We start from the raw sequence: 26,842 nt of genomic DNA on the forward strand, positions 1-26,842 counted from the left end.
ACAGGGAAAACACGATTTGACAGTTCACATTCTGTTCTATAGCACGTATCTAACGTACACGCACGTAACATATAACACGTAACGTAACATAAAGCGAAAGGTTTATGTAGGTAACCAATGTTTTTAAGTGTCGAAAAATATGTGTCTAAAACGCCCCGTATTAATTGAATTTAGGTTAATTTCTGAAAGGATAGCGTTAAGTTGTTAGTAAATAAAAAAATAACAAAGTTTCTGAAAGCTGAATCTACAGACAGCTCAAGATCCCTGAAACTATTACAACCGGACAATACCTCTTCAATTTTGTTTACGACGTGCTTAACCTGCGGATAGGCACATTGGTTAAGGTGGAACGATTTCCATACTAATTTATTTTCCAACCATGTGCACTTGAAAGATTATTTGAAACTAAAATCACATCTCTTAACGTTTATTTCGTTCTTTAATTGCGGCATTCTTTAATTATGTAAAGAAAGCTTTTGATTAATAGCTTAATCTAGATGATAATTTTAGTTCATATTTGTCAATATGTGAGTGGACGGCGACAGTATCGTACGCCAAAGGCTCGGTAGTAGTGTGCGTTGCGGCTAATTCGCCAAGTCGCCGTCAATTCGAAGCTAGGCGCCACTGTCAGTTTTCGTTTGATTTGTCTGATCAAAATCAAATAATAATTAATAACCATTTTGAAGCACGTGCCCTTTTTTAAAATATTTTTGCTGGCCATCGGTACAAATCCCTTCGATCAAAAGACTGAAGCGAAAAGAACAAATGCGTTGCCAATTTTTTTAATTTCCGTAAGAATTATTTCTTTCGAAAAGAAAAAATTGCGTTGCACGTACGGTCAAGGACTTAAATTTATGAATGAACTAAAATAATTTCCTTGCTCACCCGCGACCTTACGATAGCTACTCAACCAAGGCTCATCTTCAGAGTGACACAACCGTACACCATGCTACCAGTTGCTAGAGTTGTTGTTGGTTGTGTTGTTGTGAGTCTAACAACTGGTAGCATGGTGTACGGTTGTGTCACTCTAAAGATGAGCTCTGGTTGAGTTCGAAACGCGTCAGTGTAGTGTGGTGGTGGTGATAGATGGGTTTGTGTGATTTGTGTGTGTTCTTACAGTGTGGAGGTGGAGGAACTGCATGAACACGCATATTTTGCATAAGCTTAGCTATCGTAAGGTCGCGGGTGAGCAAGGAAATTATTTTAGTTCATTGATATGGACCTCCGCAAAGTAACGCCTGATTCAATAAATTATTTAAATTTATGAGCCACCATGGAACCATTTCACAGTAAACGTCATAGTGACATCGTATTAATTAACAAGGAAAACAGTAATGACTTTTCATATGACAAGGTTCCACGGTGGCTCATGAATTAAAGTCCTCGACCGTACTTCATCATCATCATCATCAGCCTATAGCAGTCCACTGCTGGACATATGCCTCCCCCAAAGAGCGCCATTGCGCCCTGTCCTCGGCTAGACGCATCCAGCTTCTACCAGCAGCCTTTCGTGGATCGTCACCGACCGTGCGTACCTACTAACAAATAAGTATGGAAAATTGCATATACAGTCAAACCATTTGCTTCCTGACCCACCGTAGAACGCTCTCACAGTAAGTGTCATAATAAATTCCCTTGTCAAGCAATGCGATGTCACTATGACTTTTTCTATGAAAAGGTTCCACAGTGGGTCACGATTCCGTGGGTTCGATAGTACGTCTTATAAATAAGGAATATCACTGCAATTTTCTGCCGTCAGAGTGCAGCACTAGCACTAAGTGTTAATGGTTTTTTGAGTATCTTAAAATGTCCGTAGGAAGCCATAATAGCATATTATTTCAATTCAATTTTTGGAAATATAGCTCTATCGTTATTATCGATGTAAATATCATGTTATTTTGTTACTCATAAAAAAAATATCATGATTTCTGTAGGTACTAATACTCTTTGGATAAAATATAAAGAGAACTGACGTTGTCATTTGGAATATGTACAGTAAAAGTAAAAAAAGAAAAACAAAATCATCTCAACTGTCAAGTCAAACTGCGATTTTCTAATTCGCTATCGATGAAGCTATAGTTTCAAGAGAATTAAATTGTAATTCGCATTGCACTATGGAGCCACGAACTTCGCGAAAAGACTATAAAAATCATCATTACTCTGGTCCCAGGAAAAATCGAAAACGAGTTCAGGGACAAATGAAACGTTATCACGGAGAAATCAAAAGGTAAGTACCGTGGAAACCATATTGCAGATTGTGGCGTTATTTCGAAAACATAACCTGGCTAATCTGCTTGTTGTTGCAGTCGTAATGAAGTATGGTGCAAAAAAAGGAAAATGGATGACGATCCCAACATTAATTCGAGTTCTGCGTAAGTGAAACATAAATATCCTTCACACATATAGTTTATAGGTAATATTATAAATTTGAAAGCTTCTTCCATTGGTTGGCAATCAAGTACTGTCCGCTTCAAGCGGAAGATTTTCCCACGCATGACTAAACTATGGAACCAGCTTCCCGGGACGGCATTCCCAGAGCGGTACAGCTAGGGTTAGCGGTATAGTTAGGGATCTTAGCCTATCAATCTCGCAACGGGCCGGCAACGCACCTGTGATACCCCTCGTTTTACCGGTGCCCATGAGCGGCGATGATTGCTTCCCACCAGGTGACCCGAATACTTGTTTCCCCTCTTATATGAAAAAATAAAAGGTCTCGACTGATTGGGATGAAATTTGGTATGTAGATAGCTGGGCGTGTAAAGTGAAAGCTCCTTCTTATCACGATATACCCACGAGATCGGGATAAAATACCAAATTTTCAGCCGATACGAATTTTTATTGAATTTATTGAATCAGTGTTACTTTGCATAGGCCCATATATCAATATTTTTTTACAGTGAGGAGGTGGAAGAACGCATGAACATGCACATCCATACTAATATTATAAATACGAAATTGTGTGTATTTGTATGTTTGTCCGTCTTTCACGTCGAAACAGAGCTATGGATCGACGTGATTTTTGACATTGAGATAGTTTATGGGCCAAAGAGTGACATAGGCTACTTTTTATCCCGGAGAAATGCTCAGTTCCCGAGGGAACGGCCCACGATCACCGAATTCCACGCGTGCGAAGCCGCGGGCAAAAGCTAGTCTTGCATAAATGTAGCTATCATATAAGGTCGCGGGTGAGCAAAGTAATTGTTTCAGTTCATTCATATTACAAATTGACCGTGGGTATTTTATGTGCAATGTTATTTTATGAATTAGTCAAAATCCTGGAATTCAGTTCAACTATCGGTTCTGATGGCTTACGCGTGCGAAGCAAATGCCAAAGTTTGTGAGTACGGACCATCCATAAAGTACATCACACCAATTTTGACCATTTTGCAATTGTTTTGTTGGTTATGTTATTCGAGCGTTTGTATTTGAATAATACCGTATGTTTCATGCTAAAACGGCTTTAGGGATTAGTTTAATTAGTATGTGGATAGTTGGATACCTGGAATAATACATATAGCGTCACTGCTTTGAAAAAATCTGGTTTCTGAAATCAATACGTGTCAACAAAATTAAACCTTGACACAACTAATTTTCATAAAGTTCACTCAGAAAAATTACTTATTTTGTGGTACGAGTTTTTTTTTATGCACCTACTTACTTTTAATTTTTATATTCGAACGGAATGGGGATAAAGCATACTACTTGTAATAATATTACCGATATGAAAGTTTGTGAGTATGTTTGTGTGTGTGCGTGTGTGTGTTGTTTGTTGCTTCTTCACGCTAAAACGGCTTGAAGGATTTTTTTGAAATTTGGTATGTTGATAGTTAGACATCTGAAACAACATAGAGGCTACTTTATATCTCAATAATCCCATAGGATCGGGATATAATCTTGAAATTTCAATCAATGGCTGGTTTAAGAGTTAAGAAATTTTCCGCGGGTAGTAATAGAAAAATCGCTCGCTTTTCCGCTCTATGTTGATGACGGTGGTAGTTTACAAATAAACAAAAAGCACTTTTTACTTTTTTTATTGCTATTCATAAGACACATTTTTAGGGTTCCATAGGCAAAATGGCAAAAAACGGAACCATTATAGTTTCGCCATGTCTGTCTGTCTGTCCGTCCGTCTGCGGCTTTACTCCAGCAGTGCTAAAAAGCCGTAATTTTGCACGGATGTATGAGCAACTATGCCAACGAAATGGTTACAAAAAAAATCATGACTAACCTTAGTGTGGGGTATCGTTGGATAAGTTCTTTTAAAACTACTGGGGAGTTGCCAAGACGATTTTTCTATTCAGTGATCTTCTTGCGAAATATTCACCTGCACCCTACCCCCCTACCCCGCACCCTAAGAGTTAAAGTGTTGGTTAGCACAGTAATTATGTCAAATTTACAAGGAAAAGCCTTTATAGGGCTATGTTCCACATACGATTCTCCACTCCACGTAAGATTTCACATACAATTCGAAATACAAAATCCTTAAAAAAATATTACTTAATTTTTTCGTAACGGCTACGGAACCCTATCTTTGGCATGCCCGACACGCTCTTGGCTGGTTGTTTATATTATAAATGGTTTTTCTGTTTCCAGATCCAGGGCCAACTGCGGGTTTATAAAATGAAAAAATGTTACTTCGTCGGATATATTTCTCCAACATATGATATAATATAACCGTATTAGAAATAGAGCGCGACGAAAATTTTATTCGTAATATGTTACCAAAATTGGTGACATTCTATAAAAATTTTATATTACCCGAAATAGTACTTCGAAAAGTTGGCAAAAACCAAAAATGTTTAGATATTTCACTGTGTTAGGTGCTGCCCTTTTTCTTGTTTCTTTTCCTTTGGCTTTTATTTATTTGGATCTTTAGTTTTACGGGTGCACGAACGTTTTTTTATTTTTTTATTTTTTTTATTCGATTGGATGGCAAACGAGCAAGTGGGTCTCCTGATGGTAAGAGATCACCACCGCCCATAAATATCTGCAACACCAGGGGTATTGCAGACGCGTTGCCAACCTAGAGGCCTAAGATGGGATACCTCACGTGCCAGTAATTTCACCGGCTGTCTTACTCTCCACGCCGAAACACAACAGTGCAAGCACTGCTGCTTTACGGCAGGATTAGCGAGCAAGATGGTGGTAGCAATCCGTGCAGCTTTTGCAATCTATTGTGATTCAGAACTGGCCTCTGGCCGTATAGTAATATTATTTTATACGATAGTCAGTTCTACGAGCGCATATGTGTGCAGCTTTTGCGAAGGTAACGTACATCCTAGCGGTAACGTGGTGTCGTATGGAATTCAAATTCACATAAAAAAAAAACGAAAAATGTACTAAATTTTTAGCTTATTAAAAAATTGTACTACACGTAGTTACAAGAAAACAATGATCAATCTGTTACCACCAGGAAAGATACTTCTTGGGCAAGCGCTATCAATTTCCCTATGAAGCAGTCGACTTTTCAAATTTCTCGTGAATCAAAAAAAATGTGCGAAAAATGTACGAAATTGTACACTAGTTAAAAAAAATCGTACCACCCGTGTATAGTAACGAGAAAACTGATCAATCCGGAAGTATCCTTCCTGGCAGGCGCTATTTCATTATGTAGCAATCGTCATAAAAAAGAGTAAGTAGTACTGAACGTACACTTTTCTCGTAACTACGGGTAGTACTCTTTTTTTTAATTTGCGTACAATTTCGTACATTTCTCGTATTTTTTCCAGGAAGTATCATTCCTCGTGGTGACAGATTGATCATTGTTTTCTTGTAACTACGGGTCAAATTTTTTTAATTAGCGTACAATTTAGTACATTTTTTGAACATTTTTGTGATGTAAGTTTGAATTCCATGCGACACCATGTCACCGCCAGGAAGTATGACACTTGCGAAGTACATTTTGTCAAACTACATATTATGTAAATAAACAGTGGAATGATGGCCAAAATTGGGTCAAGGTACCATGGATAAACCTTCGGACCGTTAGTTGTATGACATAGGTATTGTTATTTGGCAGTCGGCTGGTAAGCTGTGTATGAGGCTGGCGTGAAATTGCAAGGGCCTGCAGTGGGTGGGAGTAGGCTGATTTTATTCAACTTATAGATGTAAATAAATAAATAAAAACCTGACGTAATAATAAACTGTTTTTAATTTGTAGTTCAATAAAACCTTCAATTAAAAACATCGTGAGGAAATGTTCATACGCCTGCTGCGAAGTTTCCTAATCCGCACTAGGTCAGTGTGGAAAATAATACTCAAGTCCTCATTGTGCGAGGAAACCTGTGTGTGTCCAGCAGTGAGACGTGTGCGGATCTGGAAGATGATAATGACAGAATTTTCCGCTCGTGCTGAAAATATCACGTTCCCGAAACGCCTATTTTTTCAAAATACTTCATTAGATTTTTATTACATTCCCATTTTACCTGATGTCCAAAATAAGAAATTCCACAAAAAATTACTTCCTCGAGTAATCTTCGATTTTGTAATTATTAGTATTTTGAAAAATGTGTTATTCTGGTAACGTGGTATTTTAGGCACCAGCTAAATTTTCCATATTTCCATACACATAGTAGTTTTTGATATTATGACAGGGGATAAAATTAGCTGAAAAAAAATTTTGTTTACAAATTAGGTCAAACATTTTTAGCTACATGTTTAAAAAAATAATTAGGTAGTAGTTACCTCATACATTCACATCATTAATTGAGATCCCAAAAAAAACAAAAAGATATAAAACCACACACCGGGTTTGATCCCGAAGATTCTAACCCGTACCTAGCATGAATAGACGCCAATGCAACTAGTCCAATCTGCAGTTTGAACGAGACGTCGAAATTAGCAATCACTTTTGTTGACGACAAGTTATAAGCATGTGTGCGTAAATATTTCAGTCACCGCTGCCGCGTTGTTATAAGTAAAAGTGAAACTATTTTTTAAATTAAAATACGTCTGAAATTTAGTAGGATACATTACAAATTTCACGCTATTGGCGGTATGTACATTATTTTTTAAAAATATCCATATTTTCATTGCTAAAAAAAATAAAATACGTGGAATTTGCACACTAACGTCATCTACTGGCGCTGTAGTGCCTAGCTGACCGTGACAAACGACCTTAACATTAAAAGGCGCATTGGTGCGTGATATGCGAACTGCGGAGAGACCCGGCTCGACATCGGTTCGAATTAACAGTTTAATTAAAGTTACACGCTTACCGACGGGTTTAAGGCTGTGTCGCGTTATAATTGAGATGTTTTCGAGTTAGGGTACAGATACAGAATACAACTAGACACAGACGTTATATCTGTGTCCATTGGCGTGCATTGGGTCGATTCAATGGTAGGCAGTTCGTACTTTGAGCTTCAGCAGCGCCCCACCAGTATTAGCGCTGCCTACCCTTCTACTATTCAATGCACGCCGTAATCTGTGTAAGACTGTTTCTAATAAAGTTCTATGAGTTTTATTGTGGTATTAAAACGAAATTAGGGGATTCTGCCTAGTTCTGACGGCCAGTAATACAATATTATCGTACCTTCGATCTGATTTGATGACGGTCCCGGAAGCTAGACACTGGAACTCCAAAACAAAACAACATAACTTAGGCATGTTTGGGCTTGTTAGAATAGTCTTCGGGCGTATTTTGACCGAAAATGATATCCAGAGTCCGATAATAAAGCAATCAGGCAGACACTAGAACTCCTAGATAGAACAGGGTAACCTAACCGTGTTTATGCTTGTTAGAATAGCCTAAAGCACCGTTTCCAGCAGAGATGTGCGAGGATGTGTTGCGAGGAATATGTTTTTAATTTATCAATAGAAACGCTTCATTTACCTCGCCTAGCTCCGCTCGGCTGTTTCCACCAGAGATGTGCTGTGCGGGGATGCGTAAATGAAGCGTTTCTATTGGTTAATGAAAAACACATCCTCGCACATTATTGGTGGAAACGCTGCTTTAGGATGTGTTTTGACCCAGAACATTTCCTTTAATTACTTAATCTGTAAAATATACTTTCGTTTTAATAGTACATATTATTTAATAACATAAAGTTTTATTTCGGACTTATATAGATAGTATTACGCCCGGGGTTCTATTAATTGGGGTTAAATAAAACGCTTTGATGACGGTGAAGAAACTACCTGCCACCCTTTAAACGAAACCGCAGTATAGCCCAAGCGTAGGTTCCACATGTGTTGACAAAATTAAACTTAATACCGCACCCGCAATTAATTACTTTGATACTGCGACACGTTATAAGCGAAATATATGGTCTCCTTAAAACTTTATGGGCTCTAAAAATATTTAATAGGGTTCGAAGAGGCCTTGGATTCATAGAAAGGATTCTGATATCGTTTTATTACGTTCAGTTGTTTAAATAGTTATTTGCTAGTAAAAAGCCGGTCTAAAATCCTGCATTAGTTTACCTTATCAGTTTTCATAGAGTACGATAAATGAGAATGGACTGGGTACTTTTCCAATCGATACACAAATATGCTTGTTTGTTATGATTTGTGTATATATTCTACAAGATTTACAATTATAGAAACTTATTCTAAATTAAAATAATAATTAAGCGTAAAAGAAAAGCCGCGGTGGCCTAGTGGTTTGACCTATCGCCTCTCAAGCAGAGGGTCGTAGGTTCAAACCCCGGCTCGCACCTCTGAGTTTTTCGAAATTCATGTGCGGAATAACATTTGAAATTTACCACGAGCTTTGCAGTGAAGGAAAACATCGTGAGGAAACCTGCACAAACCTGCGAAGCAATTTAATGGTGCGTGTGAAGTTCCCAATCCGTTCTGGGCCCGCGTGAGAACTACGGCCCAAGCCCTCGTGTTCTGAGAGGAGGCCTGTGCCCAGCAGTGGGACGTATATAGGCTGGGATCTTGATGTTGATGTTGTCAAAGAAAAGTTACTAATAACTAATTCAAAACTAGAAAAATATACAAAAGACTCCCCCTGCGGTATGAACACCAAGATGCATGCAGCATTTCCTCGCTGTACAGCAATGCTGATACGTTGTGCGAAGAAGCTGCCACCTCTTCGATCATCGTGGTGTTCATCAGTCGTTTTGATGAGTCATTGAAAAAATTTTGGGCGATGGGACCCCACGACCTAAGCTTCCATCCTCGAATGCTACAAAATTAACCTGTACCTGTAAATATTTGTTAAGATTGTTTTTCAACCGCTTCTGCTACCACACCAGCTCGATTAGATTTTCCGCGGATGTGGGATGCTGCTAGTGTATCCCCGCAAGTGGCGTCCTACACCAGCACATGGCCCTCCACGGAATCAGTGATATTCCGTTCGGTCTCTTGTCATCGTACCTCGCGATGCTTGGTGGCTTCTGCCACGATACTCACGAAAGGACGTAGTGTCTCGGCGTCGATTTTAATATCCTGCGACAATAGCAAACTGCTGCTCCCATACAATTGTTGTCACCTCCATGCATATTACGCCAAAAAAGAGACAGTAGAAACTTAGTTTGACTATTGTTCTTTACTTACTGTAATACAGCATTAAGCAGCACTTATTCGTAGAAATGTCCTAAAGTCGCTTTACACGGACATCAATCTGCACCCAACGCTCAGCAACAAATAAGGTCGTGTGAAAAATCTGGTCGTAAATAAAATGTAAACGGTATCATAACGCTAAAGAAAGTCAGTATGTGGTGCTAACAAGCCAATACAGCAAGATTAGTGGCCAGCGGCGGCCGTATCGCAGCCGGACGGCAGGGGAACTAGGGTTACCAGATGAAAAAGTAGAAAATACTAACAATCGTCCAATTCCCTCAGTAAAGTGTCAATATAGCAACTACAAGGTGGAACTTCATCGAAACGGTCAAGGTCGATTTCCCTCTTCCTGGGGGAACCTAATGCTCGAGCACACAAGGAGATTCTTCGATTGGTATTTCGGTCTCATGTTAGTGGAATCCTAATTTTGTAGCTATCACTTTGACATTTGCTTTTACTTGACGCTGACGAAACGTAATTTAGCTTATAACCTACAAGGTGTAAATTAAATAACTGAAAACCTGTAAGTAGTTGGCTTCAAATCAAAGAGGATCAATTACACTATACTTTATTTATTTTTCATCACACTTGCTTGTCAATGATGTTATTCCATACTAAAGGACAATGGCCTAAATTGTTCTCACGGGAATAATGGATTTACGTATAGTTTTTCCTCCCGAGGGAGGAAAAGTTTAGTTTTAAAATTTGGTAACAAGTTAGTAGGTAAGTCATTTCACACTAAAGAGGTATCAAGTAAGCCAACGTTTTATTTATATAAAACTTATCTATGACCCAATTTTACACAACAAAACTGATCTACGCTTCATGAAACTTCGTAATAGGTAAGTATATCAAATTGTTTTACAATAACTTTAGTAAATATTTTTTTAGCATGTTGGAAGATTTTGGCCGTACTCGTATGGCCATACGAATTCTTAACTAAACACAGTTCTTATCATTATCTATGGTAGACGACTTAAAAAAAGTGACAATCAGGGGGGCTACTACGAAATTCAAGAATTGAAGTTCGTATAGTATCGCTAATATTATTAAATACGAGAGTGAGAGGGACGGTACGATACGAACTTCGATATTCGAATATCGTATTAGCCCCCCCTGTATTGACGGGTAGCCATTATTTTATTCAGTTGTTTTCTTAGCGTCTTTCTCTTGCCGAGCTGTGAAGTGTTTAGAGAGACACAAAACACATTTTTTTTTCTCGCAATGTGATGAAAATCATTCTTTGCATCACGGGCAGTAAGGGGATTACAAACTCGAGTCATTAAAAGCCCTTTCGACGTCGGGCTTCTAATAGACTCTCGTTAGTCCCTTCTTACGGCCCTTAATGCACAATGTTCTTTAACCAGGTTGCATTTTTTTAAATCTGTCTTTGCCAAATTTTACTGGGCCCCGTTTAAAAGTTTACAAACGCAACATACGCCAGTTAAATGTCTTAGCGAAATTCCATATTATTAAGATATTTAATAGCTGCCGTAACTGTTTTAATTTTGTTCATAAAACTGCGAAGCGCAACGGGCACTTAAAAATAACGAGTGCAGAATTCTAATTCTAAATAAAAAAACCGACTTTGCAAAACAAACATTCGATTTTTTTTAATACCTAATTATGATTGGTACTAGAACGAGTGATTAAAATTATTTTGGGATATTTCTAATTAGTTTACTAGGTGGGTCATAGTGAATATCCGTCATGTCGCTGCAAGTCTTAACAGTAGTCTAAAAGTCCTGAAGGTCAGGTCATATCCTATACTTTGGTAACCCTAAAGTTGACGCCGTATATCATGCAACTTGAATTACTGTTATGATCCGCACCCGTCGGCAATAAAGGTGACGGTATTTATTTTGTTTCTTTTACCCTCCTTCGCCAATGTTGGCGCGTTTGAAGACCAAAATTGCGCAAATGTTAGCTATAATTGTACAATAATCGATTGAGCATCTTTGGACATCACAAAAATATGTTTTTCACTTCACATGCTCGTAAAGTTCGTGTTTATGCTGTATCTAGGCGACATAAAATGACTTTTTATGCTCTAGTGCATAAAATAAAATCTTCGTCTAAGACCAACTTAAGGCCAAGGTGTCAACAGCCACAAACAAAAAAGTTTTTACATATTTTTAAATAAATTTTAATTTATATAAAACTAAAAATCAATCAAATCAATCATAATAAATCAATAAAATTAAAAAATGGAATAAGCATGAAAATAAAACTCGAGCATTAAACCCATTTACCCCTCGACGTGTCTATCCACCCTCGCCGTACCGGATCGGGTGGCTATATGAACGTCTTAGGTAAAATGACGCATGTGCGGAAGGTTGAAATCAGCATTTGTTTTTAAATTCAACTAAACCTAACAAGCGACCCATCCCAGCTTTGCACTGGTGTAATTTTGAAAATAAAGATGTTAATCAGTTATATATTTAAGCTTCTGTGAATGATTATCTAATTGATGGTGAAAATCTCATCGAAATCCGTTACATAGTTTGTAGGAGTGTGGCTATATAGAGAGTTCGGAAGTACTATGCACGGAAATGACTATGCAGAGAAATACACTAACATACGTACAACGTACAGTCACCAGCACCAATATCTGACACAACAAGCGTGCACAAATATCTGATACGACTCTATTTCTAGGGCCGGAAGGACGTGTCAGATATTTTTGCACGCTCCGCTGTGGCAGATATTAATGCTGGTGCCTGTACAAGCGTGATGAAGTTTTTGAACAATATGTTCAATATTTTGAAAAGAATATTATTGTGTCACATAACCACAACTCATGAATTAAAACATAGTCCATAAAAATTTATATAAATTAGTACATTTTACGTTTAATATGCATTTTTTAAACTCCTGAAGTTTTGAACGTTATGATATGAAGTCTTTTAGTGGCAGTAATTATACTTAACTAGTAATAGCTTCTTGCTTGTTCGAGAGCTCATAAAAGAAATAAATAGAATCAGCTGCATTGCGGGCGAGGCTTGTTTGTTTTGCTAACGGGAATAATCTCTTGTGTTATGAAAGCACTCGACATTTTTATGGTACATTGGAAGATTAGTATTTATTTTGACTATGAGTAGAATATAAAGTTGGAATTAAAAAAATGCACTAAAATTTGTGCTTCGACTTATTTTTTATTATTCAATGAACATTTACCGACTAATCAAAAATAATAGTAAAATAAAAAAGAATCACATTTATTTCACCAGTAGGTAATAATTATTTATTAGTCTACATTACTAGTAAAATTAATTACAAAGAAGAAAAAAGTAAACTTCGTTCCTTTGTTTTTTTGTGCCTTTGTGTTCGTATGTTGGGGTACAATACAATAACAATAAAAAAATATATAAAAAGATATATGAATCGTAATATGAACTTATGTCAAAATTCGTTCACTAATAGAACTATATTCCTGATTGAAATAGGCTACTTTTCCCAAGAAGTGGCAATGTTCGTATCGGGCGCAGACGAACTTGAAGGCACAGCCAGTTGTTAATAAAGTAATAATTTTATAGGTTCATTTTGATCAGATAACTAGCACACACATGTGACACGTGACAAATACACTATTATTTAACTATAATCATCGTAGTTGTAAAGTAGCACAGATACACACAGACTACACACACATAGACACACAGACACAGATAGACTCGAGGCGCGCAAAGTCCTTGCCTATCTTTAAGTCTATATATGCTTAGAGAGCACTATCTGTCATCTTGCGTATGAATGATATAGTTAGCTTACTTATATGTTGTTATGGTACCTATTTACCTATCTATCTGTTTAGATTTGTTGTGTATTGTATTTGTTACTTTTATGTATTCTTGACATTGCTTTAATCTACTGTAAATTGCACCACCTGCTAAAATGTATTCCTTACTTCTGTCCATTGTAAAGGTTGCCTGGAAGAGATAGCTCTGAAGTGATAAGGTCGCCTATTGCTTACCTTAGAAAATCTCAATGTACATGGATGTGTTGGTGTGCAATAAAGAGTTATTGTAGTGTAATCCCTATAGAAAAAAAATCTGTTGACAAGTTATCGATTAGGCAGATAACTGCACGGAAGTATAAAGAAGCGGGCTATTCTAATAATCGGGAAACAGCCGTCAACAATGAAAGCAAACTTCCGAAAGAGTTGGAAAGTAATATCGTCCCACGAGTATCGAGTCAATAATAAACAAAAGGGGTGCGTTGATACACTTGTAAACTAATATCCCCGCCCTCTAGACGTTGCCGATTCAGTATTAGTAAACAATCGGCTAGGTACAACTCGCCACTCGTAAACTATACCGGCCTTGATTGAGTTTTGGTCTCTAAGTAAATATTATACGAGGATGCAGTCTGATGGGGTTCACTGTTGATAATCGCGGCAACTTTTAATTCAATAAAGACTTGATCGAACCTCAGAGTCCATAATCTGTGCGTTAATAAGAAAATGTAAACCTGGTAAGATCACTTCCTTGTCCTTCCTTTTATCTGTCAAGGTCTTTTTTCTCAGGAATGCGTGAAGCTGTCAAGTTTAGGTACATGAAATTCAAATAAGTAGGTCCCTTAGAGCTATGTAATAGGTATCTAAGTTCACACGACCAAGGATACAACTAATTGAAAGCTCATTTTTATTCAAAATCTGCGGGAATCAAAACCTATTCGCCGTTGAAATACTTAGGTACCTAATACTTAATTATGAAATTTGGCAAGAAGTAAGGCTTTACAATATAATTAAAAGAAAAAGATCAAAAATAATACATCACTAGAATAGTCCAAACCAAATTTTACCTGCTTTTAGATTTGCCGGTTTCCACTTGGTACGGTTTTCATTTCTTGAAATTAAAAATAACTCCGAATTGAATTACTTATTCAGATTAAATAAAAGTGAAAATAATCTTCTTTAATTTTCTTATAAATTCTCAATTAGACTAAAAACTGTGTATTAAAGTGAATTATTTTCAGTTTATTCATGAAATTACGAAGATCCATTAGCGGGACATAATTATATCGAAATAATAAGCCAAGTACGCAGATGCCATTCTGTAGCAGAATATGCGTAATATAATTCAATCCATCTGATACATTACATTAGTTATATGGAGTTTCAAACTAATACAGGGATAGTTAAGACACCCGCCCACAACACGGTTGCCATTATTAAGATAATTGTAAATCAATGAAGCGACAAATAATCGGCTCAAATATTGTGAAACTTAGTGTATCTCGAGTACTTGCGGCGAATCTCCAATTAATGACGGACTTAGAATTCAGAAACTTCCAATGAACCAATAAATTATCCCCCGCTAAGTTTATGGCAGTAACACTGAACACAGATTAACTTTGAAGTAGACTTAATGAGCGTTATTAGTAAATAAATAAGGATAACTGAACTAGAATGTAACGCTAATCCAAACCTTGGCCGAAAACAAAGACTAATTAAAGTTAAATAGTTTCTTAACGAAAATGAAGTGCGGGGGGCGATGAATGGATTAAGGAAGACGTCAGTTTTTCACCCGCTTCTCGAATCTGAACAAACAATGGCGGCGACGTCGTCCTGGGAGACGCGGCTGAATGAACTAATTATTTACAATTTGTCACGCAACCAAAACTTCGTCCTAAAAAACTGTTACGTGAAATCTTATTTCCTAAGTTTGCTTTGTCCATATAAAAAGCAAATAGAGCTCGCTCCCCACTTTCAAAACTATAGGCTTGCCCATTGGACCGTAAGAGCGAGCTTCAAAAACAAAGTTTGCGTTTGAATTGTCACTGGCCACTGATAACGTATGAAAAAGGAATATTAAAAGGTAAGGTGGTGTCGTTTCTGGCGGCGGTCGATGCGTTCGCGTGACCACCTCGCGTGTCTCATGCCAGCCTCAAATTAAAACCCAGCCGATAAGACCCTGCACCTCACGACTGTCGCCCGACGCGTCTCTTTTAATTACGCACCCTACACCTTGTCGCTGTTCAGAAATTATCTACCCCTTTTAAAATTAAATATTATTTCGAAACCTGCTGCCACCATTAAGCCAAAAAACATTGCGTGTAAAAATAAGTAGGAGTTTTATATTTATACATATTTACAAATGTAATAAAAAAATACACGGGACAAAACAAGTTTTTATTTATTATTCTATATAAATATTACTTTTATGCTAATCGCGAATGTATAATATAGATCAGCAATTTGGAACACTAAAACGCCGCCAAGATATCAGGATAGCGGATATAAATTAACACTCACGAGCAATAAATTTGAGAGTGGACTCTTCAATCTCGCGCGATCCTAAAACTAGCAGTCCAAGATTTTTAACAGTCCAATTTAAATTCACGAAAACATTAAACAATAAGAGCAACATCCGACGGAACAAAATTAATGGTGTCGCTTAAAGTTCTGTTCACGCGGTATGGGATATATCGTAAGAGTAGTATTACATTGCGGCAATTGATCGATCACTCATGAGTCGTTAGGCCGGCGACCACGCAATGCAATGTTACTTGTATGATATTTCTCGCACTATGGTATAAACAAGGGTATACATTCGACGGGCGAGATCGCGTGCGACCGATGCGCCGACACACTGTGCTGGGAGCTGCTGTGTCAATTTTAATTGGGGCAACTCGTTTTTCTCTTGCCTCGATATACGCCGCCCGATTGCCTTTTGTTATTTGTATGAGGTCACGAACTTGAGAATTATTAGAACCGATTTCAAAATGTTTGTATAGGGTATTCATTTGTTTTAAGGATTGTTAGGTAACAGAATAGCGTGATTATGCTTGAGGTAGATCTACTTCTTGTGTTTCTCTTGTTTTTTATTTATAGATTGAAAAAAAAAAACAGAAGGTAGGTTTCATGAAAAGCGGTTGTGAATTTTGGTCACAATTCACGCGTGATCTCTAAGCGTAAAACACAAACATCTAAATTTCCTTACATTCTTTGTCACGAAGCAAAAAGCAGGTCGGAAGACATCTACTGCTGAACAAAGGGGAGGCCCTTAGAACGCCACAATGAACGACAACTCGCCACTTGCATCCACCGGTTTCCTGCAACTCTTACTTATGGCGCTGAGACGTAGTCCTTGACTGTTGGCCTTTTAGAGAGGCTCAGAGTCACGCAACGAGCTATGGAAAGAGCTATGCTTGGATTTTCTTTGCGCGATAGAATCCGCGAATACGGAAATTCGTCAAAGAACTAAAGTCACCGATTTAGCTGGAAAAATATGCGTTGAAATAAATATACCTAATTGTAAAACAATAATAAATTTAATATTTATAGAGGCTACTGAAACGCCTGAATAAAATCTCCCCGAATACCTATTGAATTGGCACCCGTTATCACGATCAGCAAAAATCGGGGCAAGCAAACTTTTTTAATTTTGACTAATGATCCTATTACATGGCTTACGGACCATTCAACGCTCGATTACTGCAAGAGAAAATTGGCCCATTCATTCCTTGGGTTAGTCTGAAAGAGCTCAGGCCATCCCATCCCGTAAATGGCACTGTAATTCCGAAGGCCGGTATAAACCGATTATGTTACGCTTTTATTAAATTGGATTTCAGGATGCGATGTTATTATTTGATTAGATAGTTTGCCCATACTTTTAAAAGTTTTGCTGGCAAAGTTTATTGTAATAGCTTTAACGAAGTTAACTAAATGTTGTTAGCTAAAAGCAGTGAAAGAATGCACATTTAACCAAACTCTATTATACTAAACAAATCTCTAGTCAATCTGATGGCAGGAAGGAGGTCAAAAGCAAGTTTGCTTTATTTGAAGCAAACAAACAAAGAAGCAGGTACATACATACCCGTGTGGTGTCGGGTTAGAATTACGTCTCTCCATTTCTTTCGAGGATATCGTAAGAGGCGACTGAGGATATAGGTTAAGGTATACCGTAGGCGACAGGCTAGCAAACTGTCACTATTGTACCGTTTTTCGTCAAACTTAAGACCTAAAATTGCTAAGAGTGGCTCCGATGCGGTAACGTTTCGTGTCTCTGCCTAACCCATTTGGGAATACAGGCGTGATGTTTGTATGTGTGTGTGTGTGTGTATTTAAAAAATAGTTTTTGAGCAATATGATTTTATTTAAGTAAAGTATCTACAGTTTTGTTAAATCTCAAGAAGATTACTGAAGGTGAAGTCTAATTTCAGTGCCTCTAATGCCCAGACTTTCTTATTGGATTACTTATAAATTCATTTTGGAGTCCAGATCGTAATCAACTGATCCTGCATTTTAATCTTAATATAGCTCTACCCTCTATCCTAATCCCATTTAGAATTAACTTTAGCAGTCTGAGTAGGTACTTGAAATATTATAGAACTTATACTACCCGACTTTCAATGAGAAAACTATATAAAAGGTTATTTATTCGTGAGCTTTATGATTTCTTTGATTCCAAAAAAAGGTTTAACTTTGGAGTCTTATTCTTATTAATGTCAGTAAATTATGTTTTTTTGTTTAGATATTGTTAGCTACCTATCTTTGGACGGATGACTTGGTTAAAGCCGCGGGTTCACGGTAGATGCAGGCTGCTTCCAACTGAAGCAACTGGAGGTCTTTGAGGAAGATTTATGTCAAAGAGTGGACGTCCTATGCTACGGCTGATATGATGATGATCATGATGAGCTGTCTTAGGAGTATTTGTAAATAAATTAACCCAAAACTCCGCAACATCTTTTAATGATGGGATCATAATACACCTACCTCACACAATAACAATATACCTAATCTATTATAGATATCGTATTAAGGGACATTATGTTGTATTCCACATCCTAAATCCTCTAACCCATACGCCAACGTATCGCTAATCCTCCGAGTTTCCCTGCATTATGAATGATAACTCGAGCGGAAGGCATTAATCATGCAACAGGAAAGCCAGTGCCATATCGGCGCGTTTTGTCGAAGATGACATCTAAGCGGGAATCGACAAGACTGGCTGGAGCTGGAGTTTTTACTTGATATATACTTTAGTACTTGTGTTTTTAATATTGGCTTGGAAAATGAGATACATAGAGAAAGAAACATTTATTTACATACTAGCTTTTGTCCGCGACCTCGCCCGCGTGGAATTCGGTTATCGCGCGCTGTTCCCCCGGGAACTGTGCATTTATCCGGGATAAAAAGTGGCTTATATCACTTTCGGACCCATAAACTATCTCTACGCCAAAAATCAAGTCGATCCGCCGCTCCGTTACGGCGTGAAAGACGGACAAACATACACACAAACACAGACACATTTTCGCATTTATAATATTAGTATGGAAGTGTGGATTCGATATACAGGAAAATACATTAGAAGGAAAAATATCAAATTGCATAAATTGGGGCCTCACATTACCACTTGTTGCTGTATTTCAGTAGGACCCAAGAAAAAAAATGACAAAATGAATAAATTACGTCGTATAGTTGACCAAGAAAACTAAAATTCTTTCGTCGCTCTAAGGTTCAATGTCAGTTACTTACCTAAAACCCTTTCCAGCAGTTCTCGCTTGGATTTTCACTTACAAATCCAAGCGAGAACTGCCATAAAAATGGAAAAGCACTACTTTTGTACAGTCACTAGCACCAAACAACAAAGCGCGCATAAATATCTGATATGACTTTATTTCTCGGGCCAGTAGGACGTGTTAGATATTTTTGCATGCTCCGCTGCTGTGGCAGATATTTATGCAGGTGATCGTACTTACTTAGTTACGTTGACTATGTACATGTAACTCCCAATGTTCTATATCAGTTAATAGTATGATTCGTGTTTACGGTGTCTAATTCCCATTTAGATAATAGATCTACATGTCTAATTATACATGCGGTGTATTTGTAGAATAATGAATTACAATTTAAAATTATCTTAGAGCAATGAGAAATGAAAAAAAGAAAAAGTTGAATGATAATGATAATGCTGTTTCTGTCCAAAATCTGTCGGAATATTATTAATATACATTTTATACTTATTTCAAGAATTTTACGACGTTCTCAATGCAACAGCATGCAGACGTTTTTAATCTACAATTAAAAGAAGACAAATATTATCATAGTTACTTTTGAATTTTTGTTTGCCTATTGATACTGTCGACGGACATGGAAACAAAACAAAATTAAAAATGCTCTATGATTACATGAATCTGCTAAGCCCTATCTTTTTTATAAGTTAATAGAATACAATTCAAGCTAGTATTTGTTACCTTAATTTGATGAAATACCAAGTAAATTTACCTAGTATGTCCCCTCCACAGGAATTACGTCCGGAATGCGTCATTAACCAGGGCCCTTCACCTTACCTACAGCAGCGTTCGTCACTCAAAACTGTCTTTCAACGGCGTTCCGTGGGGATAAAAATATAAAAGATCATTAGCACGACATCGAGGGATTAACATCAATAGGCAGTCGTGTTTATTAAGGTAAACGGTCTTAAACTTCATTACAAGTCTCATTATACGAATTATAATTAGGGTAAAGCGAAAGCTGTTCCTTAAGGGAACTTCGAAGGGTGGCGGAACTGGCGGAATTTCATTGTAAGCATAAGTTTACAAATAACAAACTTTTATTATAGTGAGGTACGATTTACGCTGCTTAAAGTTAATAGCGTATTGGTAATAAACAGACATATTGCCCGTTGGTAAACAATGACCAATGTTATGAATTTAACGTTAGTATCAGCAGAAGCGATAAGGAGAAAATAAGAAACACTTCACAATTAAAAGCTTTTATATCCCCTATTTTCGAAAATATTTCTGCCTGCGCAGATACGAAAATGCAACGCACGGAGTAACTTTTCAGTTAGCTTTTAAAAGTATTTAGATAGATAGTCATTGTAGTTCATTGATATGAACCGAACAAAGTAACGCTTCAATCAATCAAATTTGTGTCATTTCTCCTCCGTAAACTTTGCGAGGGACTGAGCGTGAGCATCTGTCGGGTAAGTATCGCAGAAATTTGATAACTTCAACGATATTTCCTTAAATTTCGTACGTGAGTGCGTACTTCAAAACCATTTCCATAAAACGCTACAATGTCAATGACCTGCTTAACTTGTTATGGACAAATTAAGCCAACACAATTACAAGTTGCGTGACATGGCGGACGTGATTAGAGCACGTGCTGTGAACGTGACATCGATAGCTTAAATTGATAGACGTGCCACGCCCGAAGTAGCTACTGCATGAAATTTGCGTGACGTGACCTAACATATAATTTGGAAAACGTTATCAGCCAGTGACAACAACTGCTGACTGAAAGCAAAGAGTGTTTGAAACTGAGGCCGTATTGTTACACGCTGACATTCGCGCATTCACCGTCTCGTTTTACCCTTGTCTTAACACCATGTGATAGAAAGCAGTGGTGAAGACGATTGTGATTCCAAATATGTTAGACGAATGCCTCTGCACTTTAGTATGTCATTATGTAGTTTGTATGATGACACGTCTGGGTGCTTCTTAGGTTAAGCTTTTTAAAAGTTAAAAATTTAACTTATACTGCGGTATGTATTTGGAAAAATGTTAAATAACAGAAGTTAATTGGCGACACATTTCCCTTAAAAGACCACGCTGTATGAAATTAGTTTCAAAACCATAGCAATTCGCATTATTTTTTTTCCGACGAGTTAGAAGTTATTGTATGTTATCTGCCAAAAAAATAACGCTACGAGTAACTACGACAGTCTATCAGACTACAATCCAAACGATGATTCGGACATTATGACACGAGAACTCGTAAATCTTATTAAACAAGTTGTTAAAGATTTTATTAACATTATAGTATAGGCTTAATCTGGGACGCCGCTATTCATAATAATGTTATATTCAACAATGATATACAACAAAAAGGAATAGAGTACTGAATCAATGCGCTCAGGAGAACGGTCCAAGATTAAATATTGAAACAGTACCTTTGGCACAAAGGTAACGTCAAACTACAACGAACATAGCTAGCCGAACATATAGCACGCGGGTAGATGAAGACGAAACTGCGGTGATTCTATGAAATATAGATGGTGGTTACGTCTGGAGGTCACGCGGTTCGGTCAAGGCCGTCGGGGAAGGATTGGAGGCTTCAGCACATTAAATAAACGACACTCGTGATCAGAAGCACCTCCCATAATCTCATAATATATTATATTACTAAGGCTATCATTCATTGAAGGCTCAAAATAACTTACATTTACACTATTGTGTAAGGTATTGTGCTAGCGGTAGACTATTCTACAAAAATATGCAATTTTTATCAATTAGTTCCTTTTAATAAACATAAGCGCTTAAGTAGGTTATAAGCTTATGCTCACTTTGCCAGACACAGAAAAAAAAATTGCTGCAACAAGTTCCCATTTTTTACGAATAGACCGATTTTTTTTTATTTCTGTAAACTTATTACGGAAACAACAAGCCCCCTATTGAGAAACTTTAATTAATCAAGATAAATAGCATACAGTTTAGCACGACAACCCCAAGGAGTAGTAATTAAGGTTGTGACTCCGGTACAATCACATTCGAGGTTTTTTCTTCGGCCCTAAGGAAGGGCGGAACGTGAACAGGAAAACAAAGAAACTCGATTTGGAACCCTTCAGGGGCCGTAGGGAGCGTATTAAATTTGCATTAGACGAAATTGAAATACGCCCTTCGATGACTCGTTACAAGGGAAGACTAATAATATCGTCAATTCGCATCGCGGAGATCTCCAGAGTCACGCCGTGACTATTTGATTAATTGAATCATTTTTTTTGTATCCCCCTTAGAAGGTATCGAGCAGAAATTTGTCAATTTGCATTGTTACAGCTCTCATATTTATCTTGGGTAGGATATTCATGAGCAGAATTATCTGCAGAGGAGGATTTTTTCGTTTTCCACACAAATCACTCGGAAGTGCTGAGTCGTTAAAAAAACAAAGCTAGAACTGTTGAATTGGTAGATAGTAATAGTGCGAAGTAGTTTCTCTTCTAATATTTACAGTGCTAATTAGAAATGAAAAACCCAACAGTCACCTTAATAAACTAGGTAGGTATGTACTCAGTCACTTCAAACGTCATTGTTTATTCAATAACGAAGCCTTTCCGTTTTCTCTTGTCACAGTATTATTTACCAATACAGGAAATTAAGTTGATAATGGAATTTCCATATCATCATTTGTATCATCAAATACAATAAATTCCCGACCACCAGCGTGCGTATTTACGAAAATGTTTTTTCAATAACGAAATTCGGAACACTTTTCTTTAGGTACGTGCTCCAATTTTGGGGTACAGGAAAGTGTATACATTATCGTAAACTGTAACCAATGGACACTTATTTACTTTAGTAAAATTTGTATTCAGATATCGGAACGTGTGTCAGTGGAGTGAATTAGCATCTCGCACGGTGTAGAAAAATAAAAGCTGAAAGGAAATCAAGCGTTTTGCTTTGCTAAATTTATTAGGTAATGCTATATATTTAGGTGCCCAAGTTTACACGGCGCAACGTATTTGTGTATCGAAAATGTAAGCAGTATAATATTGACTGTGTTTTTTATCTTTCTGCTCATTTTGGCGTTTTAACAACTTGTAAGTTTTGTTGTATAACAACGTCCACACTATCCAACTTTTGCTGTTAAACCTTACCCGTACTGTTATAAAATTCTATATGACTATGTACTATAACATTTCATGTTGAATTTCTGGACATTCCTTAGGGTACATTATCTAAACTCACTCAAATTCATTTAGGGGCCAACGAGTTAATGAGGTCTAAAATGCCGTAATGTATTGCTGGTTGCAGGAAATTTGTAGCATAGTGTAAACCGCGCTATAATGAGAGCAGGTGGTATTTGGCATTAGGTACAAATTTGTAAATCGGAATTGCATTTGTATTCATCGAAATAAAATGGACAGCATATTGTAGGTAAGTAGTAGTATTGTAGCTTTTGTTTTCCACAAAGGAATATTCGTAGTACGGGATCTGATTGCAAGTTTATCAACGTCATGAAGTACCACGTCGGGGCAATTAGGTCCTTAAACGCCCCTAAGTTACGTAAAAAAAGCGCGTTCTTTTATCAACATTACCGCATAGAGTACTCAAACGAGACTAGTACCACTTGTTGACCATTGGTCTAAAATGGCTTTTGTCCTAACCAGAAATACTACATGACATAAATAATGGGTATGTAAAATTGTAATACATAGGTAGGCGTGATGTTTGTGTTTTTGTGTGAAACTACCTCTAACGATGTCTGCCGATGTTTCTGACCAGCTGTAAGAGGCAAACTTTTTTTTACTATATTGACCCAGAGGTTATTTGCTGGTACAATTTTCGTTCGGGTATTCTATGAAGTACGAGTAATTTTGACCAAAATAAACCCGGATGGCTAACTTCCCCCTTATCAACCCAGCAAATGAAACAAAGGCAGGTTTTTATGCGTAACTTTGTGGTGGTTAAAGGCCCATGATTGTCCCATGGATACCCGATGACCTAGGTGAACTTTCAATTAGATCCCGTACTACCACTGATTTTCGTCTAAATAAGTTGCTGAATATTTGTGAGTGAAAATTCATGTAATATTGAAGCACAAGTCCCTAGGCTTTGAATCGGCCTCACGGTTTTACCGTGGCATGTTTGTTTTCCCCTCGATGGAACAAAGTTATATGCTTCGGGTGAGAGGTAGCCCATTTATACGCCGCATTGTCCGTAACTCTAAACTTTCTTTTAAAGGGTTGGATGGACCCTAAGAACTTTTATTTTCTTTCTTTTACATATAATAGTATGTGACAGATATTTTTTATTTATAAATTAGGTAAAAATTCTGAAATGATGTCCGCCTTTCAATGTTTTGATTTACGATTGTTGACTTATTTAGTCCCAATTAACTGTGAAAAAAATGACTTGACGTTACGAAGTACGAATTTTCTACTTTACAATCAAGGTCAAAAATTATCCATTACACTTAGGTATTCTGGCTTGGTCTGTACTAATTGCGCGATGCGTGGATAATATTCAAGGAAGGTCATTTCTAACTATTAGAGAGCGGAATTTTCATGGCATTTTTTGACCTGTCATAGTGACTTCTCACTTATCGACCTGCGATATACATACATAGGTACTAAAGAAGATTAAAAGTAGAGGTAAACAATAGGTGGCCTTAAGTTAAAGAGCGATCTCTTCCAATTAACTTCCGAGCAGTTGAAAATGTGAAATAGACATTATGCAATGAACAACAATAACAATTTCTAATTTAATCATTTCAGTTCAGTTTTTTTTTAAATTTAATGTTGAAATTCTTCTGTTGTAATGTAAACAAGGTGTTCCATTAATGCAAATGTGTTAATGTGAAAATAAATAGATGTTTTTTTATATTTTCAGGTTTTAAACTACATCTTTTTCAGTAAAATATACATTTGTAAGCGGAAAAAGAACGCTCTACATAACATGATAAGTTTACGAAAATCTAATTTAAAGTCTAACCCCCTTATTCATAAAACTTAACAAGCCTATGTTAACTAACAAATGCTTTGTCCCTTTCTAACAAATACAAATGTCGAAGTGACAGATAAGGACAAACGAATGTTAGCGGCATTTTAACTAAAATAGGTTTGATTGTCGTTTATGAATAAGGGGGCTATAATATATCGTCATCATTTAGGTAGAGTCGATAAGTGAGAAGTCACTATGACAGGTCAAAAAATGCCATGAAAATTCCGCTCTCTTCTAATTATCCTTTTCTGATCATGATGTATCTAGTCAAATTATAGTTGAATAGGTATTGCCTAGCGGTGCTCGAACAAAATCTACGTGATAGAGCTCTTGCAGCTTGGCTACTCCGCGCGCGGAAATTGTCGGCGGAGAAGTACCCACATTTTTCAAAAATTATATTAGTCATAAATTGGGTTACATTACACCAACCACGTAATTTTATCCGCATCTTGTCTAGAGGCCAACTTTTCGTTACCCAACACTAGTAGGTACTTCCAACAAAACATTAATATCTGCTAACAACTCGTCGTATTAGTTGTATGAATGTATTCTAAGCAGTCTGTATATTGTGCCGAGCGGAACCGGAAACTCCCGAAGGATGCCGGGAGGGAATGGGAACGCGTCTCGGTTCTTATTGAAAACGAACATGGAGTCGGACTTTGTTTTATATTTTAATACCGCGTATAAAGTTCCTATTTGTTTGCTTACCCATATTTGTTCTCTGTGTTTGCCTGTGGTTTCATAGGTGCCGCCATAACATTTAAAAAAACTAACTTCGCCTGGCTAGATTTATCAAACTGCGTACATTTTGCTTAGGAGTGGGGCTTTACTAACGTTGGATATTCATAGAACAGAAATAAACTTATAATGTACGGAACTCTCAATACGCGAGTCCGCCACGGACATAGGCGTTTTTTTTTTCGTTTTTAAAATCTAATTATTGTTAGGAGTGTCTATTGCATTAAAAAAGGCTTATATTTGAAAGTTCATGTTGCAAATGTAGGCCACAAAAAGCTCTCTTGCATGCTTTTCCTTGAGTTTGCTAGCGCTCGCTTCCAAAAAGATAATTTAAGATTTAGCAGTTTTTTGTTTTAATTTAACTGGTGCAACCATATCAAGCATCAACTTTATCAAAAAATGCTTAGTTTTGTCTATTCTACTTGATGTGTATGTGAGTCGATAAACTGCCAGAAGTGCACAGAGCAAACTATATCCGACACCAATATATATATAAAATATTAACGCGTTTTAACCTACAAATTTACAACTCTTTTTCAAAGTCAAGCATGACCGTTTCATCCCTAATAACTTAAACATCCCTATAACTTAAACATAACTCTGTCTGTCTGTCTGTTACGCTTTCACATCGAAACCACAGAACGCGTTTGAACCCCAAGAATCAACATAGAATACCTTTTATTCCGGCAGAGGGCGCCACCGCGCGATACCCTAGATCCGTGCAGACGTAGTCACGGGCATAAGCTAGTAATCCATAAAGCAACGCTTTCTTGATTAAATCGATTAAAGACTATCATGACTAAACTACTCATCTTCAATAGACTTAACCTAATATGAATTTATAAATATAAATAAGCCTTTTCCATAACGCGCTAACGTATGAAATTCAACCCCTAACCCCCGCCTACAAACACGGCCTTATCTGCATTGTCGCCTCTTATTGCGGGCATATAATGATGTCAACACATTACGGTACCACATTGCAATCGCTTTGCCATTGACGCGACTTTAAGACGTCGGAATAAGGAGGCAAGTTGGTCGACTGGATAGCTATGCAATTTTAAGGAAATGTTTAACAATTGTGGTTTTGAAGATAGAGTAAGGTAGTCTAAAATCCCTTATACTTAAGGTGTAGACCTGCAACCAT

The 26,842-nt window shown here is 37.2% G+C and overlaps 1 protein-coding gene across 3 annotated transcripts; it reads left to right on the top strand.

Annotated features, from left to right (window-relative positions):
- The first annotated feature begins 383 nt into the window (after positions 1-383).
- On the top strand, positions 384-5,315 carry LOC141436058 (uncharacterized). Of its 3 annotated transcripts, none has more exons than XR_012452256.1 (3): positions 384-2,227; positions 2,307-2,372; positions 4,594-5,315. XR_012452256.1 is itself a non-coding variant. In XM_074098894.1 (3 exons), the coding sequence occupies exons 1-3, from the start codon at positions 2,115-2,117 to the stop codon at positions 3,148-3,150; spliced, it is 432 nt and encodes a 143-aa protein (XP_073954995.1). In that variant the 5' UTR covers positions 384-2,114; the 3' UTR covers positions 3,151-3,416. The 3 variants fall into 3 exon arrangements, 1 of the variants encoding a protein (XP_073954995.1); XM_074098894.1 differs by lacking the exon at positions 4,594-5,315 and adding an exon at positions 2,898-3,416; XR_012452255.1 differs by having other exon boundaries at positions 384-2,372.
- Positions 5,316-26,842: the final 21,527 nt, after the last annotated feature.

Source organism: Choristoneura fumiferana, chromosome 16 (genome assembly GCF_025370935.1).
Source record: "Choristoneura fumiferana chromosome 16, NRCan_CFum_1, whole genome shotgun sequence".
Taxonomy (NCBI): Eukaryota; Metazoa; Arthropoda; class Insecta; order Lepidoptera; family Tortricidae; genus Choristoneura; species Choristoneura fumiferana.